Source organism: Musca autumnalis, unplaced genomic scaffold (genome assembly GCF_047663935.1).
Source record: "Musca autumnalis isolate F117 unplaced genomic scaffold, ASM4766393v1 scaffold_4, whole genome shotgun sequence".
Lineage (NCBI taxonomy): Eukaryota > Metazoa > Arthropoda > Insecta > Diptera > Muscidae > Musca > Musca autumnalis.
In genome coordinates this window covers 138,889,453-138,912,098 of record NW_027411977.1, presented here as the reverse complement: position 1 = coordinate 138,912,098, position 22,646 = coordinate 138,889,453, and the positions used below count along the sequence as shown (strand labels likewise).

The following is a 22,646-nucleotide window of genomic DNA, read 5'->3' as shown; positions in this document are numbered from 1 at the left end:
AAATAAGATCCACTTCAATAATGGACTATGTCGGTCCATTCCTTTAAGTACCTCCTCTGCAACACTTTTGAACTTTAATCCTAATCCACAAAATACTGAAAATACCCTAAATACATTCGATCTGACCGTAGATGAAAGTTTCAAATCACATATGCTTAAGGTATACCTTTGTCGGCAAAGCCGACTGATACTTTTTTACTTGTTTTGTATGCGATACTACTTTGTATGCGATTGTGAATATACATCATCAGCATGTTGTGTTCGGATATAAAGTTTGCTGGTAGCTCATCAGCTCCCGACATTTCTATGGGCGATTTTAATTAATTGATCTAACATGAGAATTGTCGGAACACGTCCACGATTCGATTTAAGGTTCTTAGTGGCAACAACACTTCTTCACCAAAAGTTGTCAACATAGGTCCATGTTTTGGTGTAACCCCCATATAACGGAACCTCCCGATTTGTACTTTTTGGTCCAACTACCTGTTGTTTGACATTATAGATTCCTAGTGTTCGAAAAACTTCTGCATCAAAAATTGTCAATATAAGTCCATATTTTGGTATATCCCCCATATAAAGCTCCCTCCCCATTTTAGGTTTTTTGGGATTTTTGACATTTGAAGTTGTCAGTGGTCACAAAACTTCGCCACCAAAAATTGTCAACATAGGTCCACACTTGATATAAAGATACCGACCGATTGAACACATTTTTAGATACATTTTCTGACCTAATCTAGGCATTGGGGTATCAGAGGTCGAAAAACTTGTCCACCTAAAATTGTAGACAGGAAAAGAAACTAATTATTAAATTTTGCTTCAAAACATTTTGTGGTGGAGGGTATAAAAAGTTCTACCCGGCCAAACCTAAATTACTGAAATCTGGTTTCAATATAATTTATTGTGGAGGGCAACATGAACCGAAAAGTGTACTTAAACGGGATTAAAACGCAAAAGTATTGAACTTTTAGGGTGGAGGTAGCTTGGAAAGACTTGTCAGAATTTGATTTAAGTTTGACAAAAGTATTATGATGTGCAAAGGTTTGAACTAGGTCGGCCATTTCTTTCGATATTTGTAGTGCCAACTAGCCATTTTAGTTGGTCATAGTAGTAATATTCTTTTGGACCATTATGTCTGGAAGCATGGACTAGTTCAAGAAAAGCACTACATCGTTGTGAACAGGACCACAAGGATTACCATCGGTATTTATTTCAAAATTAAGTTGTTTTCCGATATATGTACGTAGATCTTCTTTAAACTTGATGTACATTTGGAAGAAATTTTTTGATGTGCCAAGTTTCGTTCAAATCGGTTATTCATAGTTGGTGCCACCAGGGTTTTCATAGTTTTAGGGTCATTATCTCAAGGTTATCGGTTATTCCGAATAGTGGTAATCGAACCTGGAAGAAAAATTACGGCCAAATAGATTAATCTGACACTTCCCCACAAAAAATTGTGGACATAGGTCCAGGTTTTGGTATAGCCTCCATATAGCGGTACCACCCGATTTCAGGCATTTGAAAGTTTTTATCTACATTTTCGGCCAAGTGCAATTTGGTTATAAGGTTCTCAGTTGTCAAAAAAATCGTACCTACTAAAAAGTTAAAAATAAAAAATAATTAAAAAATTAAGCTACAGTGTTTTGTTTATAAAAGCTAGAAAATGAGTTTGGCATAAATTATCTTGCACAGAAATTTAGCACTTATGTATATTTGTTTAGCTCCTTACAAAACATGGCCCAAGTAGTTATTCCCTTTATCGTATAATAATCTTTTTCAGTTGGGAAATCAAATGGGTACCCCGTTTGCTCTTAACCGGATTTAATAAACCCACTGGGGTTCAAATGTCCATCCCATACAACAAACGTCAAATAATTCCTTATAAAGAAGGTTAACCCGTCAAAAAGCTCTAGTGCAAACTCCGTTTCAATTGGCAATTTAAAACGCGTATTTCTGGAAACTTCACGAAAAAATAAAATGGCTGGATTCCTGGACATTGCGACATAATGGGGAGGAAACAAATTAGCAGCTGAACTAGTTCGGGGTAAATTCACCTATCAACTGATGCATCTGTTAGGCCACCTATCATCGAATGAAGTGGTCTCTGTATTTTGATAGATGTGCATCCTTAAACCAGGGGGGATGTTTTATTAATTTTTATCTAATTTTGTAAAATACGAAGTTAAGACATTTTAACGGAAACTATCTCAACAACGAAATGAATATGGGTATGGCATGGGTAAGAACAATAGTGAAAAAGTGAGCATAAGTCCATTAAAGCTACTTTCTTAGAAAACCACAGAAATATCACGATGTGCAAAGTTTGGATTAAATCAGACTGACAAAGGGGCAAAAGCCTTAATCGACTTCAAATTTTCTGAAACTGATTGGGTCTTAACAATTGTGGGGCTAAACTATATTTAGATGAGCCACATTTTTGACCGTGTGCCTAAACATAAAGGAAATCGAATTTGTTTTCGCAAAATTTTAGAAAAAGTACCATACGTACATACATATTTTGTAGTTCTGTAGATAAATCTTGGCAAGGTTCAATATTGTTTAATGGTTTTAAGCTAAAGAAATACGATTTCAATTCAGTTGAGAATCCTTTATTGAAAAAACGATAAATTTTACATGAAGAAATTCAAATTACAAATCGCAATATTCGAATTACAAACAAAATCATTCTAATTACAAATAAAAAATTAAAATTACAATTATCAAATTACAAGTGCAATGTTTCAAATTTCAAATGAAATAATAAAATTACAACTAAAATTCTTCAAATTACATGTGAAAATGGTGCAGATAAAATTAATAGTATCAGAATTAATATTCAGAAATCCCTTATCATATTATCATATTTCAAAATGCCTTAATCTAATTTTAATTTCAAAACCACAAACCTAGCCATTTTGTTGTTCTCAAACAATCAACAGTAACAGCTTTCTATTTGAAAATTACTGTGAAAAGTTTTACTTGCCTTAAACTTATAACTTTTGGGTCATTAAAATCCTATTTATAAACATGTCTAGAAATGGTTTAATATATTTAAATTAGTGTCTGTCTGAACATATTGTACATAAATCCAACTAAATTGAAAACAAATGACGGTCAAAAGAAAGTATGCACACTCAACAATTCCAATTGTTTTGAGTGGCAGAGGGGGTTTCGAAGATGGGACGGGCATAAAAGGTAACAACTTTCAAAATTAAAATTCCAGCTGAAGGTATTTTTTACGAAATTAATTTGCCTTCTATGCAACCAGAAAATAAAAGGTACGACGTGGCCGAGGAAATGGTAAGTAAGGTAGGTAGGTAGCAGAGGCTATTAAGACTTGGCCAAGGAATTCAGTAGTACGACTCCCACGCTAGCAAGTGTAGAAAACGTTTTGTTCGTTTACTCTATCCAATGGATGTCAAATATAAATGGAAGAATTATAAAGCAATATATACAAATATACAGCGGCCCACAAACATGTCGACACTTACACACTGGCATATCACACAGCCATGCATGAATTCAACACAAGGAAAACGACAAACTCTGGCCATTGGTAATTGAAATTTTGGTCACATACCAATACAAACTACACAACAAAGCAACAACGAACGTCAGTACGACGCCAAGGCGGCTTATTCAAATCCGAGCCGTACATTTTGTCCACTCGCTCCCATACACCAGAGTATGCCTATCTGCATATTCCCCTCCATTTATAACGGTTCTGCCAGACAATTAGACAAAGATAGCAAGCATGGCAGCGCCACCATGAACACCCAACGAAAGTGAGTTGTCGTACACTCATGCACACGTACACGGTCACAGATTCCCCACTACCAAAGAAGGCGTATTGAAAAACAAAACAAAAAAACATACACAATACTCTGGCTAATTGTGGAGCGTGACTGTAGGTGAAGACAACGACTACAAAGCTACATCGAGCATACCAAATAGTCACTGGTTGTACGGGCGTGGTATAACTGAGCCCATTGTGTGAGAGACAGAGAGATGGTAATGAAACTTGTTTCACCATTTTTATGAATGTACAACAACAACAAAAGCTACAACTACACAATAACACGTCCCATATAAAACCCAAGAGTACGTACTAAATTACTCAGTTACTCAATATTTGTTGTGTGAACTCTCAAATTTTACACTCTTCTCGTGAACACGCTCAGAGTGAACTCTTCCCCTTTTTAATTTTTTCTTTTAATTTTGCTATCATTCACACAACCAAACACACACATTATCGAACCAGCAATGAGGAAGCAAACATCAAAGAGCAACAAACATTATGAGAGCAATAGTCTTTTGAGTGAATTTCTATACGTATGTATGAGTGTGTATCCTATGGATTTTTCTCATTCCCATGTATTTGTGTGATGCTGCTCATTATGTATGCGTGCAGCGTCGATTCCGATTCGTGCGAATTGTTCGATTTGATTTTGTTTGTTTTCTGTACTACGGAGCCACATGCCCGAACATTGTACATATCCACAACTACATTCGCATTCGTTTGATACAAAAACAACGGCATATAGCAGTCACGTCCCGCCCATTTGCGTACGCAACCTCACATACACCAGAAACACATTCAAACGTACAATGAAAAATACTGTTTGTTTTGTTAGTATATAATCGGCGTATATACAACGAATGAACCTGGACTTTTTTTTGGCTGAGAGAATGGGATTTGTTATATCAATTGAGCAAAGTATAGACAACATTGGAATTCTTAGAGATGCAGAGAGAAGGGCTGAGGATACTTTCACGTCTTTTATTTATTAATTGAAATGATTTCTTATTGAAACTAAATAATCGAAAAGTGTGATAGGTATTCTATTTATCAAAAGTGAAAAGAGGAAGCAAGCCACACTTTAATGATGCGATACACAATGGAAGTAATGATTTTCGAAATAATTTCAACAAAGTTACAGGTGGACTTCGTTAAATGCAATAGCTGGTGACAAAAACAAATGCAAAAGTTAAACACCCCAAATTTTCTTATGACATTTACCTATAACATTTCTATACAACCAATTTATACGATTCTTAACTAAAATATTGGCTTTGCCTACACGCAGAAAAATTTATGTTAGAAATATGTTTGGATCCAAACAAATATATGTTTGGGACCGGTTGCAAACAAATTAATGTTTGGATCCAAACATAATATGTTTGGATCCAAACATAATATGTTTGGGTCCAAACAAATATATGTTTGCAACATTTTGTAACATATCTCAATTTGATATGTTTGGGTACCAACATATTTTTTATGTTAGAACTTTTTTTTCATGGGTGGAGAGAGGATGTTTGTCAACGAGAGTAATAACAGTGCTCTCGCGGCTGTGGATTGCTGTTTTATAATGAAGAGTTGTGTGTATTGTATAATAGAAGACGTAGAAGCGAAGAAGGAGGCTTTGGTGGCGTGTATGCGACAAACTCGTGTGTTTCTTGTTTTGTTGTTGTTAACCAACTTAGGAGGAGAAGAAGAAAAGACGAACTTATATGAATTATATTTAATTTCTTTCTTCAGTGTTTTAGATGCCTTTGTAGAGTCAAGACGGTAAAGTGAGTGAATAAATCAGTGTTTTGTGTTTTCTTAAAGAAATTGTGCTTTTTAGAAAATTAAATGCCCAATACATTTTATAATTGAATCGGAAAGTTGAATGGAATTATTTTATTGGACAAGGAAGAAATCGCATTTAATATTGGTAATTACATACATACTTATGTATATTTGAAATATGGCATATCCATATTTATTTATTACATTACATAATCATTTGATTCTAGATGCCGATTCCCCGCTGATGATTTCAACTATGAGGACAATTTGTTTTATTTCACAACAAAGGAGAAGCGTTCAACTACGTTTCTATATATTTTTTCTTTTTAAAAGTGTGACTACAAATTATTTCAATCAGTTTTTCTTTTATTAAATTGTGTTATGTATTTCTTTGGAATTTTGTATGTACCTATGTGTTTGTTGTTCTTTTGCCTTCCAATAAACAACCTCAACATTTGTGTGTATACTATGGAGATAGCCAGTGAGTTCTTAGTGAGAGCAAGTGAGCACACATTTTAAAGTGTTTTACATTGAATTTTACGCTCCCTTGCTCTTAGTAAGCGCTCACTGGTGCATGTGTTTGTTTTTTTTTTGTGCCTTTTGGGTTTGTATTTTTTTTTGCACCCAAACATATAAAATGTTTGCACCCAAACATAAAATTGTTTCCACCCAAACATAAAATTGTTTGCACCCAAACATAAATATATTTGCACCCAAACATATATATGTTTGCACCCAAACATATATATGTTTGCACCCAAACATATATTTGTTTCCACCCAAACATATATTTGTTTGCAGACCCAAACATATATTATGTTTGGGACTGTTGCAAACATATATATGTTTGCTGCAAAATATGTTTGGGACATATGTTAGAGAGGCCGATTTTTTTTTGCGTGTATAACCTTTTTCATCACGTTTTATGCATCCTTTAAACAAGACTTATTTATAAATTATGGATACGAAAAAATACAGCCAAGACCGACATTTAGATTTTTACTATCAACTAAAAAGTCGGCTATTGATTTTATCAAATCAGTTAAATGTAGGTTTCCGGTTTCCGACCAACACAAAGTCGAGTGAAATCGTATTCGTGCTCGATTTTACAGATTTTATGAGGTATGTACCTATATTGCTGTCAAAAGACTCGTTTGGTATACGATATTATGTGCAAAGCGGTATCACTTGAAATTGGTTTAAACCATCCCATTAAACCCCCAAGCGCTTCATCAAGACAAGGTGGTCATTGAGATATGGAAAAAAGTTTACATACACCCCAATGATATATTGAGATTGCCGTAAAATTTATGGAATAAGAAATATAAAAAGCTTTATCGAACGTCTTTGGTTGTCCATGATATCTTTTTGACAAAATAGGAACATACATATTTGTGGATTAATTGCCGTTATTTACGGTCAGCCTTCCGCTATAGCTCGTTAAAGCGGACCCTTGCAGATTTCTTTAAGTTTTTCAGTCTGGTACCTAGTTTATAAAACTCCAGAAAATACAGTGGGACTAATAATTTTGACATCCTAGATCCTAGCGCTTTGAAGTTGGTCTTGTGGATAATATATGCTCCAGAGCTTCGCTAAATATACGAATTCCTCAGTTTTCTCATAAATTTTATGATTTTCACAGCATTCCAAGGGGCAAAATAAACGCAGAAGCCTTGGAATTACATTGTAATAAGGTGTGATATAATTTTTGAATCTTAACTCAATCAGAAATGTACAAAATTATTCTACAAACAAGCTCCTAAATTTTCCAAAGCATCAACATAAAAGCACCACTAAAGAATGCTTGAATTTTGTATGAAATTTACACTGTTAACTACTATGCTTTAAAATTACAAATTTTTACATTTTACGAATTTCAGGAGCATATAATGCCCACAAGGACAACTTCAAAGCGGTCTAGGACCTTAAAACTATCAGTCCCACTGTATTTTCTGGGGTTTTATAAAGTATCAGATTCAACAACTTTAACGAGCGATACGCGAAGTTTTGGTGATATCTCGGACAACCAGAGGCATTCGCTAAAGCAAGAAATTGTAAAATTTGTATTGCTTATTCCATAAATTTTACGGTAATATCCATATTTCTTTGGGGTGTATGTACAATTTTCCCTATTAATTTTTATAGAATTTACCGTTATTTGTACTATGGAATATATTTTAGTTGTATTTAATTTTGTTTATTAGGGACATGAAATATTCTATGTATTTGGATTTCAAACTGAATTTGAAGTCAGAAATTGAAAAAGTAAAAAAGGTCCATGAAATTAACAATAAAATGACAGTTTTGGTTGACTTCACTTCGACGAAGTCAGTGATAGAAGTTATGAAGTCTACGAGAATGTTGGCTGGCACATCCATTTACATTGAACGCGGTTTATCTGGTGGTCGTTTACAGAAAAAGAGAGTGATGCTTTTGGTGAAGAAAGAATTACAGAAAATCAGCAAAGATAAAAAGATTGCCGTAAGAGGGGAACAGTTACTAATTGAGGGAAGATCCTTTCACTGGGATGCTGAAAATAAGCTAATGTGTGGTAAAAGTAGTGGCATGGAAGTACTGAACAATATTTTCGGGGAATGTATTCAGAATATAAACTTGAACTACAGCGATCTTGCAGCTAAATTAGGTTCAAAAAACTTTTAAAAAGAAACATATCAACTAGAAGTACAATTATAAATAAAGACAATCAAATTTTAACAAAAAATCATACAGAATTTTCTAAGCAAAATGAAACGTATACATTGAACATCTTGATATATAATATTCATGGTTTAGGTAGTAAAAGTCTTCACCACCAATTTTTTGAATACATTAATAAGTTCGACATTATACTTCTTTCTGAAACGCACGTTGAAGCCAAATACAAAGATATCTACACAAAACAATTAAAAAACTTTATTATTTATTGGAAAGCTGTCACCAGAACTAGTTCTAGAGGAAGGGGTATTGGAGGTCAGTTATATGGAGTACGCAGAGATTTAGAAAGGATTGGATTCAAACATACGTTATCCAAGAGCGGAAATCAAGATATTCTCCAATGTGAGCTAAACTCATACCGTTTTGATATTTTACCGGTCTATTTAAGAGGTGCAACTTGGAAGGATGATTTTGAAAACTTAAAGGCAACAGTTGAAAATAGTAAAGACAGTATGATTATCGCAGGTGACCATAACATCCGCATAGGAGATGAACAAGAATTACCAGTAGAAATGCAAATAAATTGCTTAAGTACTAGAACCTCTAAAGACAAAATATGCAATGCAAACGGCAGAAAATATATTGAGTTCTGTTATGATAACGGTTTGGTCGTTTTAAACGGACGGATTTCGGGAGATAAGGAGGGCAAGTTCACATTTGCGAATACGAATGGTAATTCCGTAATCGATATATGTTCCGTAACGACAGATACACTCTGCCTTGCCAAGGAATTCAAAGTGGAAGGTAAGATCTGGTCTGATCATTTCCCTTTAGCCTTATCTCTCTCTTTTCCTTCATCGAATCCGAGAATGAAAGTAAACCGAAATTTGTTGCCGAAATTAATATGGAAGGACACAAAAAAGATACCTATCAAACAAATCTGGATCATAAACTATGTAATTGCCGCAAAATCCAAAATTAAAGGATATTACCAAAATCATAAGCGAATCGTATCCTAATAATACATATATTAAAAAGAAACAATACAAAAACTATTGGTTTGACTCCGAATGTTTCAAAGTCAGGCAAAAGACAATGAAATTACTCAACGCATTTAGGAGATCTGGGGATTCAAGAGACAGAAACGCCTACATTGGAAAAAAGAAAACTTTTGAACAGCTATGCAAGTTGAAAAAAATAGAATATTATACCAACTTAGAGGGGCAACTGGACACTATCTCAGATAGCAAAACATGGTGGGCGCTGCCGAAGAAGATCAGACAGCAAGGGGATGAAAAGCACTGTGGTATTTCGGTAGATGTATTGAAATCTTATTTTGAGAAGCTTTTGAATCCTGTATGTCATACAAAGCCAATACATTTTGCTCCTGGTGTGTCAAACGACTATATCCTGGATAGAGCTTTCACGGTCCAAGAATTAAAGAAACAACTCCAGAATGTAAAGTGCAATAAAGCACAAGGGGAGGACCGAGTCCCGTATGAGTTTTTTATCCATGCCACAGATGCATTGCTCCAAAGTTTGTGTAATGATTAAACGCATTACACAAACTTTGGAGCAATGCATGATTTTAAATGGTTCTGATGATTTCGAGGTATTTCGTTCAGGAATTATCTTCCAAATCCATAAGAAAGGAGACGTGAATGATGTGTGCAACTACAGGGGAATTACATTTATTACATTTACATTTATGAATTGTGTTGGTAAAATAATGATTGGAATGATCAACAAAAGAATTGCAGATTGGGTTATTGGAAACCAAATTTTAAATGAGTACCAAGCGGGTTTCAGGAAAAGTTACTCGACAATCGATAACATCTTTAATCTCTCAGCAATAATTAACCTGAAACTGAATGAGAACAAAAAGGTTTACGCATTTGTCGTAGATTTTAAAGCTGCTTTCGACAGAGTTCCCAGGGATCTACTAATTTATAAACTGCATACCATTGGCTTGTCGTCGAAAATAATTCATTTCGTGAAAAAAATTTATGAGCACACAAAATCCGCAGTTTGGTCGGGAGATCTGTTATCACAATATTTTTAAACGCATACTGGCGTAAAGCAGGACTGCTTGTTGTCACTAATTCTTTTCGCGATCTATCTAAACGACTTACACGAATATATTGAAGGTGGGATCGATATAGATGAAACAAACATTCGTTCATGTACGCGGATGATATAGTTATCCTGGCAGACAACCCAGCAATATTACAACAAATGATCATTAGTCCCAATTTACATTAGGCGAGTTTACTTGCGGCAATTGTCAGTTTGATGGAGAGAGAGTGAGGCATATGGTAACTCTTTGCCTCTCAGCCCCCTCTCTCACCTACAAACTGACAATTGCCGCAAGTAAACTCGCCTAATATAAATTGGGACATAGATTGGAATCGTATTGTACTTTATGGGGCATGGAAGTAAACCATACAAAATCAGAGATAATGGGATTTAGGAAAGGAGGCAAGCTATCGGCAAGTGAGCACTGGACATATCAAGGAGAAAAGCTAAGAACAGTTAACGAATATAAATACCTGGGAATGATTTTAACCCCAAAACTATCCTTCAGTAAACATCTACAAAAAAGGAGGAAGCCTCAAAAATGTCCTTGATGTCGACGTGGAAAATGTTTATGTCGAAACCTACGATTAATCTAAAGACAAAATGGAAAATGTTTTTAGCTGTATGTCGCTCAATTCATAGTTACGGAGCACACGTATGGGGTAACTCTTATTTTGAAGAAGTTGAAAAACTTTACCGATTTTTTCATAAAGACAATATTCCGTCTGCCTGATTCTACACCCAACTACGTCATTGCTTTGGAAACAGGATATGAACCTGGGTAGATTTACACGTACTCCTTGCACATTCAATACCTGTCTAAAGTTTTGTTTAATCTGGAGAGTCATAGACTACCGCACATACTCGGCACAAAATTGGCCAACAAAAACCTTGGGTGGTTTAGGGACTTTAAACAAAAGCTAGCAGTAAACAACGTCGATAGCAACAATATATTGATGAATAGATCATATTGGATGGACGCAGCAGGGAAAATTCTGAATGAAATGAAAATAATACGGACTAACACACATACAAAATGCAGAAAGAAGTGCGAACCGTATTTATAGGGGTCTTGGGGTCTATAACATGGGTCCCTTTTACTGCAACGATTCTTACAACCAAGAACAAATATCCTTGATACTGAAATCAAGGGGTGATTTATTACAACTGAATTCTAAGTCATTTAGAACGCCAGACCAACAACGATGTTCACTGTGTAATTTGGGAGAGGTGGAATCAATTTCACATTTTATAGGCCGCTGTCCAATCTTGCAGTTTTTTCGCGTCAAACAATTCCATAAAATTATATTATCCAATTCTGAAATTATTAGTATATTGAATGGTGGTGAAGCCTTTTGCTGGCTTCAGTTATTTAAATACATAAAGGAAGCACTACAATATAGAAAAATGTTAATCGTAGAATTCAACTACTAGTATAAATGATTGTTATTTCTTTTATCCAGTCAAATTCCAGCAGACGGTTAAACTAACCATGCAGAACATTTCTTTATAAAACATAATACAAACAATGTTATAATATAAGATAAAATTGTAACGTTATATGAAAATAAAGAATAATTGAATTGAAATTGGATTTTCATAAAAATGTTTCCTTACCGTTAAACGCCACAAAAATGGTTGCAAAAATTGACGTAAAACCCAGGTATTTTCGCAAATTGTTGTGTTTTTTTTACATTTTGTTATAGTACTGCCTGTTATCTATCATTCTACGCTTATAAAGCTTTATTCGGTCCATGCATTTCCACGTAATTGGCCTAAAACGCGAGCAATTCAGAAAAATCGACGTTTTTGCAATTTTCTACTTTTGATGAAAATTTTAAATATGCGTTAAAAATTTAATCATAAAAGTTACATTCATATAACGTCAGGGATCTATTAGGAATATAGTAAGAGTATTTTCTTCATCAAAACCAAGGGATTGTCATGTAAGAATACACAGATGTTACCCTATTAAATTTTCGGCATTTTTAAAAGAAGGCCCGATTTAGAGAAAAAAATTATATTTTGATAGGTGAGCTTAAATATGGAGTATTTTCCCCTAATATTTTACAAATATTTAAAATTTTTTCGACCCCGGTCAATTTTTACTAAAATAAATAAAAAAGATTATTAGGATGTATGTATGTACATAACGGTTATGACTCTTTGATATTTTTTCTCAAAAATGATTTCCTTTACCGGGAATGAATGAACGTTTATTTTAGTATTAGTATTCCATAGTTTTTTTTTTCAGAATGAAAAAAATTGTTGAAAAAAAAATTATTTCCTGTTGCACGAATGAATGTTCTTTTGTCTATTATTGACTATAATAACGTTCATTCCATTTAAATATAGAAAAATGTTCCGAAAATAAATATAAAATAAAATTATAGATTTGTTCCTTTACGTTAATGTTTCTTTCGTTAATGTTTTTAAATCGGAAAGCGTTCCTTAACCTCAAAAAGTAGTAAAACATGAAGCAAAATTTAAGATAGAGCATGCCAAAATGACATTCTCTTTTACTACTTTCTGCTCGACAAATTTCGTGGTGTACAAAGTGGAAAATCTGTCAAACTGCTGATATGACTTTTTTGACAATTAAGGCAAAAGAAAACAACGCACTCTGTCAAAGCAAAATAAAAAAATGAAATAATACAAAATTTAAACCAGTGAAATAAAAAATCAAAAACAGTGAAATTTATTTAGTTTGTTGTTATTTTTGTTTGTTTTTTAGACATTGCTGCAAGATCTACTATTTTTCCGTTCCTTTACTATATTTTGCTCATACTTAAATCAAGTTCTAAGAATTTTGAATTTTGATGATTTTATCTCCATTTTTTACCCGAATTGACTGTAACTTGGCATTTGGAATTCCCAATGGTACACAAATTTCCACACCAAAAATTGTGGACGTTGATCCAGGTTTTGGGGTATGGACCACATATAGCGGTATCACCCGATTTCAGGTATTAGACCCCAAGTATGTTTGGACGAAATCCGTTTCAGACAATTTGGAGTTGATTTAGCAATGTCCGTCTGTCTGTCTGGCTGAGCGCACGTTAACTCTCGAATGGATCAACCGATTCGGTATAAAATTTGGCTTTCGTAATATTTTGCCCAAACTTAGTTTAAGTTCGAAGATGGTCCACTCCTTACAGTACCTCCCCCACAAAAGTTCGAAAATGTTTGGAAAATTTGTGCGCACGATAACTCTTGAAGGAACTAACCGATTTGGTCCATACTTTCCACATCGTGAAATTTATACCAGACTTAGATGAGGTTCCAAAATGGACTCAATCGGTCCACTACTTCGGGTACCTCCCACACAAAATTTCGGATAAGTTCAGATTAGGACCTGCTCTCGAATCGCTTCGACTTTTGTTGCAACAACTTGTATTCATTGCCCTCCATACGAGGTACAAATTTTATCAGAAGCAAGTCCATACTTCCTCAGAAAATAGCCTGAAAGGTGCAAAAAGCGCCTATGACACCGTGTGTAGTGGTTGGAGCGCAAAATAACTCTCGAAGGGATCTGTCGATTCGGTCCAAAATTTGGCCTTCGTAATATTTTGTCCAAACATAGTTTAAATTCGAAGATAAGCCATATCGGTCCACTCCTTCAGGTACCTCCCCCACAAAAGTTCAGATATGTTCGGAAAATATGTGAGCACGATAACTCTTGAAAGGAGTGACCGATGTAATCCATACTTTGCACATCCTAATATATCTACCAAATATAAATCAGGTTCGAATATGGACTATATTTGTCTACTCTCACAAAATTTGGGATAAGTTCACTTTAAGACCTGCTCTCGAATCACTTTGATTTTTGTTGAAGCGATTTGAATTCGCTACCTCCATTACGACGGTAAAAGTTTTTCAACCGATTTGGTCCAACATTGGGTCTTCGTCATATTATATCCAAACTTAGTTTCATGGGGCAAATGCCGCTAAAATGCTACGACGATATCACGTGAATGGGGCAACCAATTTGGTCCAAACTTTCGATCTCCTTATATTTTGTCAAAATTTAGATTAACTTCTAAAATGGTCCATATCGGTCGTCCCTAAGGGTACCTCACCCACAAAAGTTCAACATTTGTGTCTTAGTGCAGTTAATTCCAAATCCAGATTTTAGTCGGCAAGTTCAAATGTCCAAAAAGGGCCACAAAATTCTGAAGATACCTTAAATACATTCGATCTGACCGTAGGTGAAAGTTTCACTTCACATTGGCTGAGGGTACATATCTGTCGGCAAAGCCGACTGACACTTTTTTACCTGTCATGATTTTATCTTCATCTTTACTCCGAATTACCTGAAAATTGGCATTTGGAGTTCCCAATGGTACAGAAACGCCCCCAACAAAAATTGTGTACATGGGTCCAGATTTTGGTATAGACCTCATATAACGGTACCACCCAACATCAAACATTTTCATGTTTTTATCTACATTTTCGGCCTAAATTGGCTGTAATTTGGTTATGGGGTTCTCAGTGGAAAAAAAGATTTACTAAAAAGTTAAAAATAAAAAATAATGTAAAAAATTAAGTTACAGTGCTTTTTTATATACACGGTGATCTTGTACCAACTTTAAATGAACGGAGCTTACACCTGGGGAATTTTTAAGGATTCTAAAACTACAATGTTCCTAGATCAGAAAAATCAAAAAACAAACAAAAAATCGCAGGAGCGCTTTTTAAATAAAACGCGGTCAAAGTTCATATTTTTATGGTTTTTTTTTAGGTTTTCGCGATTTTGCTTGGAAACCACAAGTCCTATCGAAATGGGAATAGAAGAAATATTGTAGCTGTAGAGAATTTTCACAGCTATAAGATTTTCTCTAGTCACATTTCGATAATACGTACCGTTATCAAGCAAATCGTGAAAACCTAACAAAGCAACCTAAAAATGTGACCTGAACTTCTATATCCCAAATATGGTAAAACCTAGGAACAAATCATAACGGACAATCCTCTAGAGAATTTTCAATGCTACAACATTTTCTTTAGTCCCATTTCGATAGGACATGCGGTTTCTAAGCAAAATCGCGAAAACCTAAAATAAACCTAAAAAATGTGAACTTTGACCGCGATTTATTTAAGAAACGCTCCGGCGATTTTATTTTTGTTTTGTGATTTTTCTCATCTATGAACATTGTAGTTCTAGAATCCGCAAAAACTTCCCAGGTGTAAGCTACTTTCATTTAAAGTTGGTTCAAGAGCACCGTGTAAATGCACTAAAACATAGACAATAATTTTACGCTTAGCCTCAATATGTAGATTCTTCCCCAGCAAAATAAATTGAAAGTAGTGCAATGTGGACTAGTTCTGTCACGGCATGTTTTGATACAGTTCAAACGGAGTCGTGAAAAAGGCACTCCAGTCCTCTCATATTAATCGCATTTGGATGCAATCCAAAGAATCACATCCACTTGTCACATTTTAACAACATCCGGATGCAGTTCAGCGGAGTCGTGAAAAAGGCACTCCAATTCTTCACAATTTAACAGCATCCGGATGCAGTCCAAACGGAGTCGTGAAAAAGGCACTCCGTTCGCTACATTTTATTAGCAGTTTGTGAGAGATCCCTACATGTACATACATAAATCAGTTTGTGCATCTCTACAGGCAGCGGCATACATTTTTCAAAAAGAGATAAGCGTGTTAACATTTCCAAACATTTGCTAATACAAACTAAATACTATTTAATTTGTGAACATTTTTCCGGTAACTCACGAGAAGAAAATTTCCGAATGGAGTGCTTTTGGAGTACATGTCGAAATCTTAACTGGTGATGGGAAGACAACCCATTTAGCAGATGAAGCAAAAACAGTTCAGCTTGGATTAAATGGAGAGCGGAGGAAACACGCATGTTTGCGATTGAATTCAATGGAGAATTTTCATAATTTGTGTTAATGTAATAAAGTTCTAAATATTTTTCTTTTACACAAATAATAAATGCATTTTATTTGTTCTGGGATATTTTGTAATGGCTTGCACAATTTCCGCAGAATGCCTGTATCAAAACACGTGCTTTGGACTGCCTCCTATTCTACCCCAAAGGGTTAGTTAGAATGCAATGCCAAAGGGTCAGTTAAAATGCAGTGCCAGAGGAGCATTTAAAATGCAGTGCCAAAGGGTCAGTTAAAATGCAGTGCAATGGAGTGCCTCTTTCAGTAGTCACGCTCTTGTAAAAATCATGAGTGAAAATGCATAATTTGATGCACTTCCAGATCACTTGTACATGTCATTTAACTGCCTCTTTGGAGGCAAACTTTTTGCTGGGTCCTCATGATGAAAGATCTTAAGTTCGGCCAGGCCGAACTTGTCATACCCTCCACCACGAGTTCTATTGATATAAAATGAAACAATTCGTTTTCTTTTGTTTATAAAGAAGACTAAATACCAAATTTCATCAAGTTCCGTAAAACAATGTGGCTAATCTTCAAAATACCGAAATTCGGGAGGCACCGTTCCATGGGGGCTATATCAAAACGTCGATATATACCTACAAATTTCTGGCGGAAAGTTTTTAGACCAAAATACCAAAAATCAATGAATCTATCTAAAAATTGTGAGCTGTATCTTGATTTCAAAGACGGACGGACATGGTTATATCGACTTAGAATTTTACCATGATCAGGAATATATATACTTTATAAGGTCTCCGATGAATATTTCGATGTGTTACAAACGGAATGACAAATTTAATTATACCCTCCATATTATGGTCTGCTGGTAGCCAGGTCTGTTATGTCATATTTTGGGTTTAATTTTATGATATGTATATTCGTAAACGCAGTGGACACCAGTTGAAACATTTTTTTACTTCTATAAACTCTACTCCTGTGTGTGTTTGAAGGAAAATATCAACCTTCACTCTGTGGTAAAACTTTCAGATACAAATATTCATTTAGTATAGATTGTTAGATTTTTTTATTTGTATGTATATTTTTTCAAAAATTATTCAAAATTCATTTTCGAATGGCCACGGATACAATATTCATTTAGCATGGATTGTCAGATTTTTTTATTTGTATACTTTTTCAAAAATTATTCAAAATTCATTTTCGAATGGCCACGGTCATTGTGAAACTCGTTGACCACCTTAAGGTAGGCTCACTTTATTTACCATTTCCAATTGCAATCAATTGGTAATGAATAAAAATCTATAAATGGATTTGTTCCCATATAAAAAAATACAAACAGTCCAAGCCATCTGCTGCTGCTATAAGCTGACCGATTTTGGGATCCTCAGACATTTGCATATGCCAATAATGGAGGCAGTCTAATGCAACACGAAGAGAATGATAGTCTCTTTTCAATGGGAACTTGGCTCATTCGGAGAAAAAAATACAAACAGCGGAAAATAACCATCGCCTGGTGTACTCTTCACTATTTTTATGTTTGTATGTAGTATTATTTTATTTCATTATTTTCTTTTGTGCTCCACGGAATGGGGAATAAACAAACTAAATGGAATATGGTACTCAATCTGCGTCAGTTTGTTCGTTCGTTTGTTTGTATGGATGGATGGATGGGATGGAGGTTGGCTTTTTGAGTGTGACTTTTTGAATGTTCACGTCTAAAGAGTAATGTGCGAGCGTGAGACTGCTTAAAATGCTACTGGTGCGACAAGTACATGACCAAATGCTAAGTCAGGTGCACAAATGTGTGCGACTGTGTGTGTTTGGAATCCTGGCAAATACAATATACTCACTATATACCACCATTTGGGGTATTAGTAGAGGTAGCACTGCTGTCGATGTGTTAGTGAGCTGGATTAACGTTGCACGTTCGTTGGTCGTTTACTCCTTGCTACTACAATGGATTACCCACCAATATTGGCTGTGCGTGTGTGTGTGTCTGTTGGCTGGTTCTTCCTTTTTACTGAGAGTATTGCCGTTCTGTATTTTTTGTTGTTTTTAAAAGTGTTCGTGTTGTGCATGCCGAGTCAACTATGTCACCCCCCAAAAGGAACAGCAAAAACAGTTTACTTCTTATTGCTGTTGTTTACGTATCCGTTGCTTTGGGTGCGTGCATAAGAACAGAAAGAAGTGTAGTGTCACTGCCACAAAGGGAGAGTGACTGACTGTGAGTTGTTGTAAGTGAGTAAATGTGTAAATTTATGTGGTTGTTGTACATTTGGCTCAGATACAAAGAGACGTTTTTTAACTGTAAAGGTTCTTAGAGTTCATATTGGAATGACATGACATGGTTGTTGTTGTTCTGCTTAAAACAAATCTTATGGGTTGAAATTTGTCATAGAATAATGGTAGAGCTATGGTCGTAGTATATATTTCGGATAGTGTGTGCGTTACTTCTGCTGTCTAGTTTGTCACTGTGTGTGTGTTTGCGTACCATTCGCATTAGGGGGGTTATTGTTGCTGGCAGCGTTATTTGTGTATGTGTGAGACATCTTCAATTCCACTTTGGTTTTTGTTTTGTTTGTGACGTGAACGTGGGCTTTTCGAATTATTCTGCACGTACTCGTTGCCAACAACGGACGTACGCTCGTATTATACGGCTTGGTATATCTTTTTGGGAACGACCACATAACCCCCCCAAAAACCAAACACACAAGTCACATCAAATCGCAGTCGTAAAGGAAGAAGATTCGTGCTGAATTTTTATACAATTTTTACGTCCAACCAACTCTTTTGTGTGAGGGGGCAATGCATAGCAACGGCGGGCGACAGCAGTAGTCGGTAGTAGTAGCTCAACATAATTACCGCCCCCTCAACGTGAGCGCGCGTTTGAAAATCGTGAGTGAGTGCGTGTTCACGTCTTGGTCGTCGCCAGTGTTTCGTCATCGTGTGCAACATCATCATCAACATAACAAACAGTTAGTGTAGTGTAGCATCAATCGGATGCTGGACTTTAGTTCAATAACATCTATTACGTGCCAAATCCGTTAAATATCTTTGTGTAACAAAAAAAAAAATAACAACAACAAGAAAAAAAGGAACGTAACGCGTTTAACGTGATCAGCCAGCCGCCAAACAACAGTCAATTGGTTAACAAGAAAAGGCTAAAAAAAGTCCGCAATTGTTTTCCTGTGGTGGAGGCTATTGCCGCAAAAACTGGACGCGTGTGAATTTTGTGCAATATTTTAGGGTCATATCCAAAGCTAAATATAGTAACACGTCCTAACGACAATTCGATAGGATGTAATTTGAATTTTGATAAGTTTTATAAACCACCACAACAACAACAACAGCCTTTAAAACTTCCAGACATCAATAACAATAAAAAAACAAAACAAAATATTTTTGAGCAAAATTAAATGTTCCAAAAACAACAACAACAAAGTGCTGCAAGTGAAAGTGATTGACCTCTAAAGAAATTTGTAATTTTTCTTTTAACCAGAAAACGACAAAAATTTTCAAACCAACAAAATGTTGAATTTTACATAAAACATTTCTTATAACAATCTATGAAAATTATATCATCCTTCCTACTTAATACTATCCTCCTCCTATTGCTTCCCGCAACATAAAACAACTACCTCAGTAACACACACAGATACGCGTGTAAATCCAATTTTATACGCAATGTTACCCTATCAAGCTGTGGCCATGGATTATGCTGGCTATCAACGTCAACAAACACCAGGTCATCCCGGCAGTCATATGGCCCCAATGGGCTCATTGGGCATGCCGACGGTGGGCGCCGGAGCATTTACACATTCGTGGCTAGTCCCAACACAAGATTTATGCGTGCCTTATAATAAAATGCCAAATCAACATCATCATCAGCAACATCAACCACAGCCATTGGAACCAGGGTTAGTTATTTTTTTTTAATTAATTTATTTGTTATTTTAAGGAGAAAAAAGACATTTTGGAGATGTAATTCTTTTTATTTTTGTGTTTAACCTGACAGAACCTGCTAGAATCTACTATTTTAATTTTTTTTTTTTTTTTTTGACAAATTTATTAAGAAAAAAATTGCCAAAATTTCCAAAATAGTACCCCCAGCCACCTTCTGGAACAGAGCAAATGTGGACCTTGTAAAATCTTGAATTTAAACTTCCTAACAAGGTCATAGAAATGGAAATGAAAACCAATCTATCAAAAATTCTTTAAAAAGTCTCAAAAGTGCTAAACGGAAATTGTGGCCTTATATTGCAGCGGCTCTAAATTTCATTTTTTCAGATATAAGATATTTTTTTGTAATATTGAAAGTTTAAACTTTTAGAAGTATACAATTTTCTGTTGGTTATAGGTGTGTTTCCGTACTCATATATTTGTAAATGTTCTCAAATTTATAAAGGAACAAATTGTCTGGAACAGAACTATAACTTATCTTTGAATCCCTCAAAATACTTTATACCTATATTGTATTTTAATTTTGCACCGACGGCTAAACTGTCCGGTTGTCTAAACGTTCCATGTTCTCAAAAATGCCTATATAGATTATCAAGAGCTAGTTGCTCCTTCAAATAATGGAAAAAATACCTGAAATAGGGCGCTATAACAAAACATGCACCTGCGTCCACAATTTTTGGTGTAAAAATTGTGTTACCATTGGGAATTAACTGCTAATTTGTTCAAACAAAGCACGAAGGGGCCAATAGCAGGTTTTCGAGGCAAAAAGTCAATTTTTGAAGTGAACAATTTGAAAAAAATAATAACGGATTTCGATTGCCATTACTCTGAATCACTAAAAATAAAAAAATAAATCAATCTGGTAACATCACATAGCGACATACTGATCTGGCAATGGTGACATATTTTCTTAGTCCCAATTTACATTAGGCGAGTTTACTTGCGGCAATTGTCAGTTTGTGGGTGAGAGAGGGTGTTGAGAGGCAAAGGGTTACCATATACCTCACCTCTCTCTCCATCAAACTGACAATTGCCGCAAGTAAACTCGCCTAATGTAAATTGGGACTTATGCATCATTTTCCGACATTCATTATAAATAAGTAGTGAAAGCATTTTAGGCGCCAAAAAGAACATTTCAACATTTTTATATTTTTTAAACATGGAAAGCTCTTCAATGGGTATGTAAAATAAGATAGTGTTAACAAATAATAAAAATGTTATGTGTGGTAAATGTATTTTTGAGTTAAGATGTTATGTCTTTTTTGGAGTATTTTGCTTTGTTATCCATGTGTTCTCTAGAGTATAACTTTTGAGATCTAGGTAGATCTAGGATATTATATATATGTGGTGAAAGGTATTAATGTGTACTATCATTTTGTGAAAAAATTAGCTGCGCCTATTTGCGCCTTTTCATAAAAATCTGATTTCAGATGTCGTAATACTTAAAAATATGGACATTTTTATGTTTTGGTTGGCGAATAATCGGAAACCCATTAATGTTACCAATTGAATTTCGGAAAAATTTAATAGACGTATATAATAATAATATATAATTTCAAAGATATCGCAAACTTTGGCTTTTGTGGCGGGTATCTTAGCCGATTTTTACTAAATTTGGAACCTTTTTTTATTAACTTATAACAAAGCACAGACAAAACCATGAAATTTGAACATATGTATATAGGGGAGCTATTTATATATCTGAACCGATTTCAATATAACTTGACAAACTTATTTGTAGTCCGAATTCCGTAACATTTTCCAAAATTTTATTGTAATTTGATGGAATTTGCATGCTTGGTCAATCATTTTCCTGAAATCGGGCTAACATATATATGGGAGCTATATCCAATTCTGAATCGATTTCAATATGATTTGCCAAAAATGTTTCTAGACCAAAATCCGTCACACTTTTCAAATTTCATCAAGATTGGACATACATAGCGGGATTGGTTCACCAAATACCTAAAATCGGGCGAAAATATATATGGGAGCAATATCAAAATCTGAACCGATTTCAATATAACTTGGCAAACTTATTTGTAGTCCTAATTCCGTGGTATTTTCCAAATCGCATAAAAATTGGGGAGAATTTGCGTGTTTGGTCCATCAATTGCTTGAAATCGGGCGAACATATATACGGCAGCTATATGTATATATGAACCGATATGAACCAAATTTGGCTTATTAGTTTCTAAGCCCATTATAAACATCTGTACAAAATTTGGAAGGTCTAGCTTGCCCCAGTGATTTTTTGCCTCGAAAACCTGTCATTGGCCCCATCGTGCAAAGGTCAAAATTTAAAAATTACGGAAATCCCTTATGTGGGGGGCCTATGTCTACAATTTTTGCTGGAAAAGCTTTTTAACCGCCGATAACATCAAACACCAATAAATATATGTAATAACCAAATTTGGCCTAAAATGTAAATAACAGCTTCAAAATAACGGAAATCGGAAACAGTGTCAAGTGTCAATTTAGAGCTAATTTGGTAAAATTTGAAAATAACTCAA

The 22,646-nt window shown here is 35.0% G+C and overlaps 1 protein-coding gene across 5 annotated transcripts in view; it reads left to right on the top strand.

Moving 5' to 3' along the window:
* trh (PAS domain-containing protein trachealess) overlaps nt 1-22,646 on the top strand; it is a 249,941-nt gene that overhangs the window by 201,019 nt on the left and 26,276 nt on the right. For 2 of the 5 annotated variants that reach the window (XM_073981563.1, XM_073981562.1), the window contains exon 1: nt 18,787-20,090. The exons of 2 other annotated variants lie outside the window; for them this stretch is intronic. In XM_073981563.1, the coding sequence (XP_073837664.1) occupies nt 19,858-20,090 (233 nt within the window). In that variant the 5' untranslated portion in view covers nt 18,787-19,857. Of the gene's footprint in view, nt 1-18,780; nt 20,091-22,646 lie in introns of those variants that run through there. One more of the 5 variants, XM_073981564.1, reaches the window with a different exon arrangement.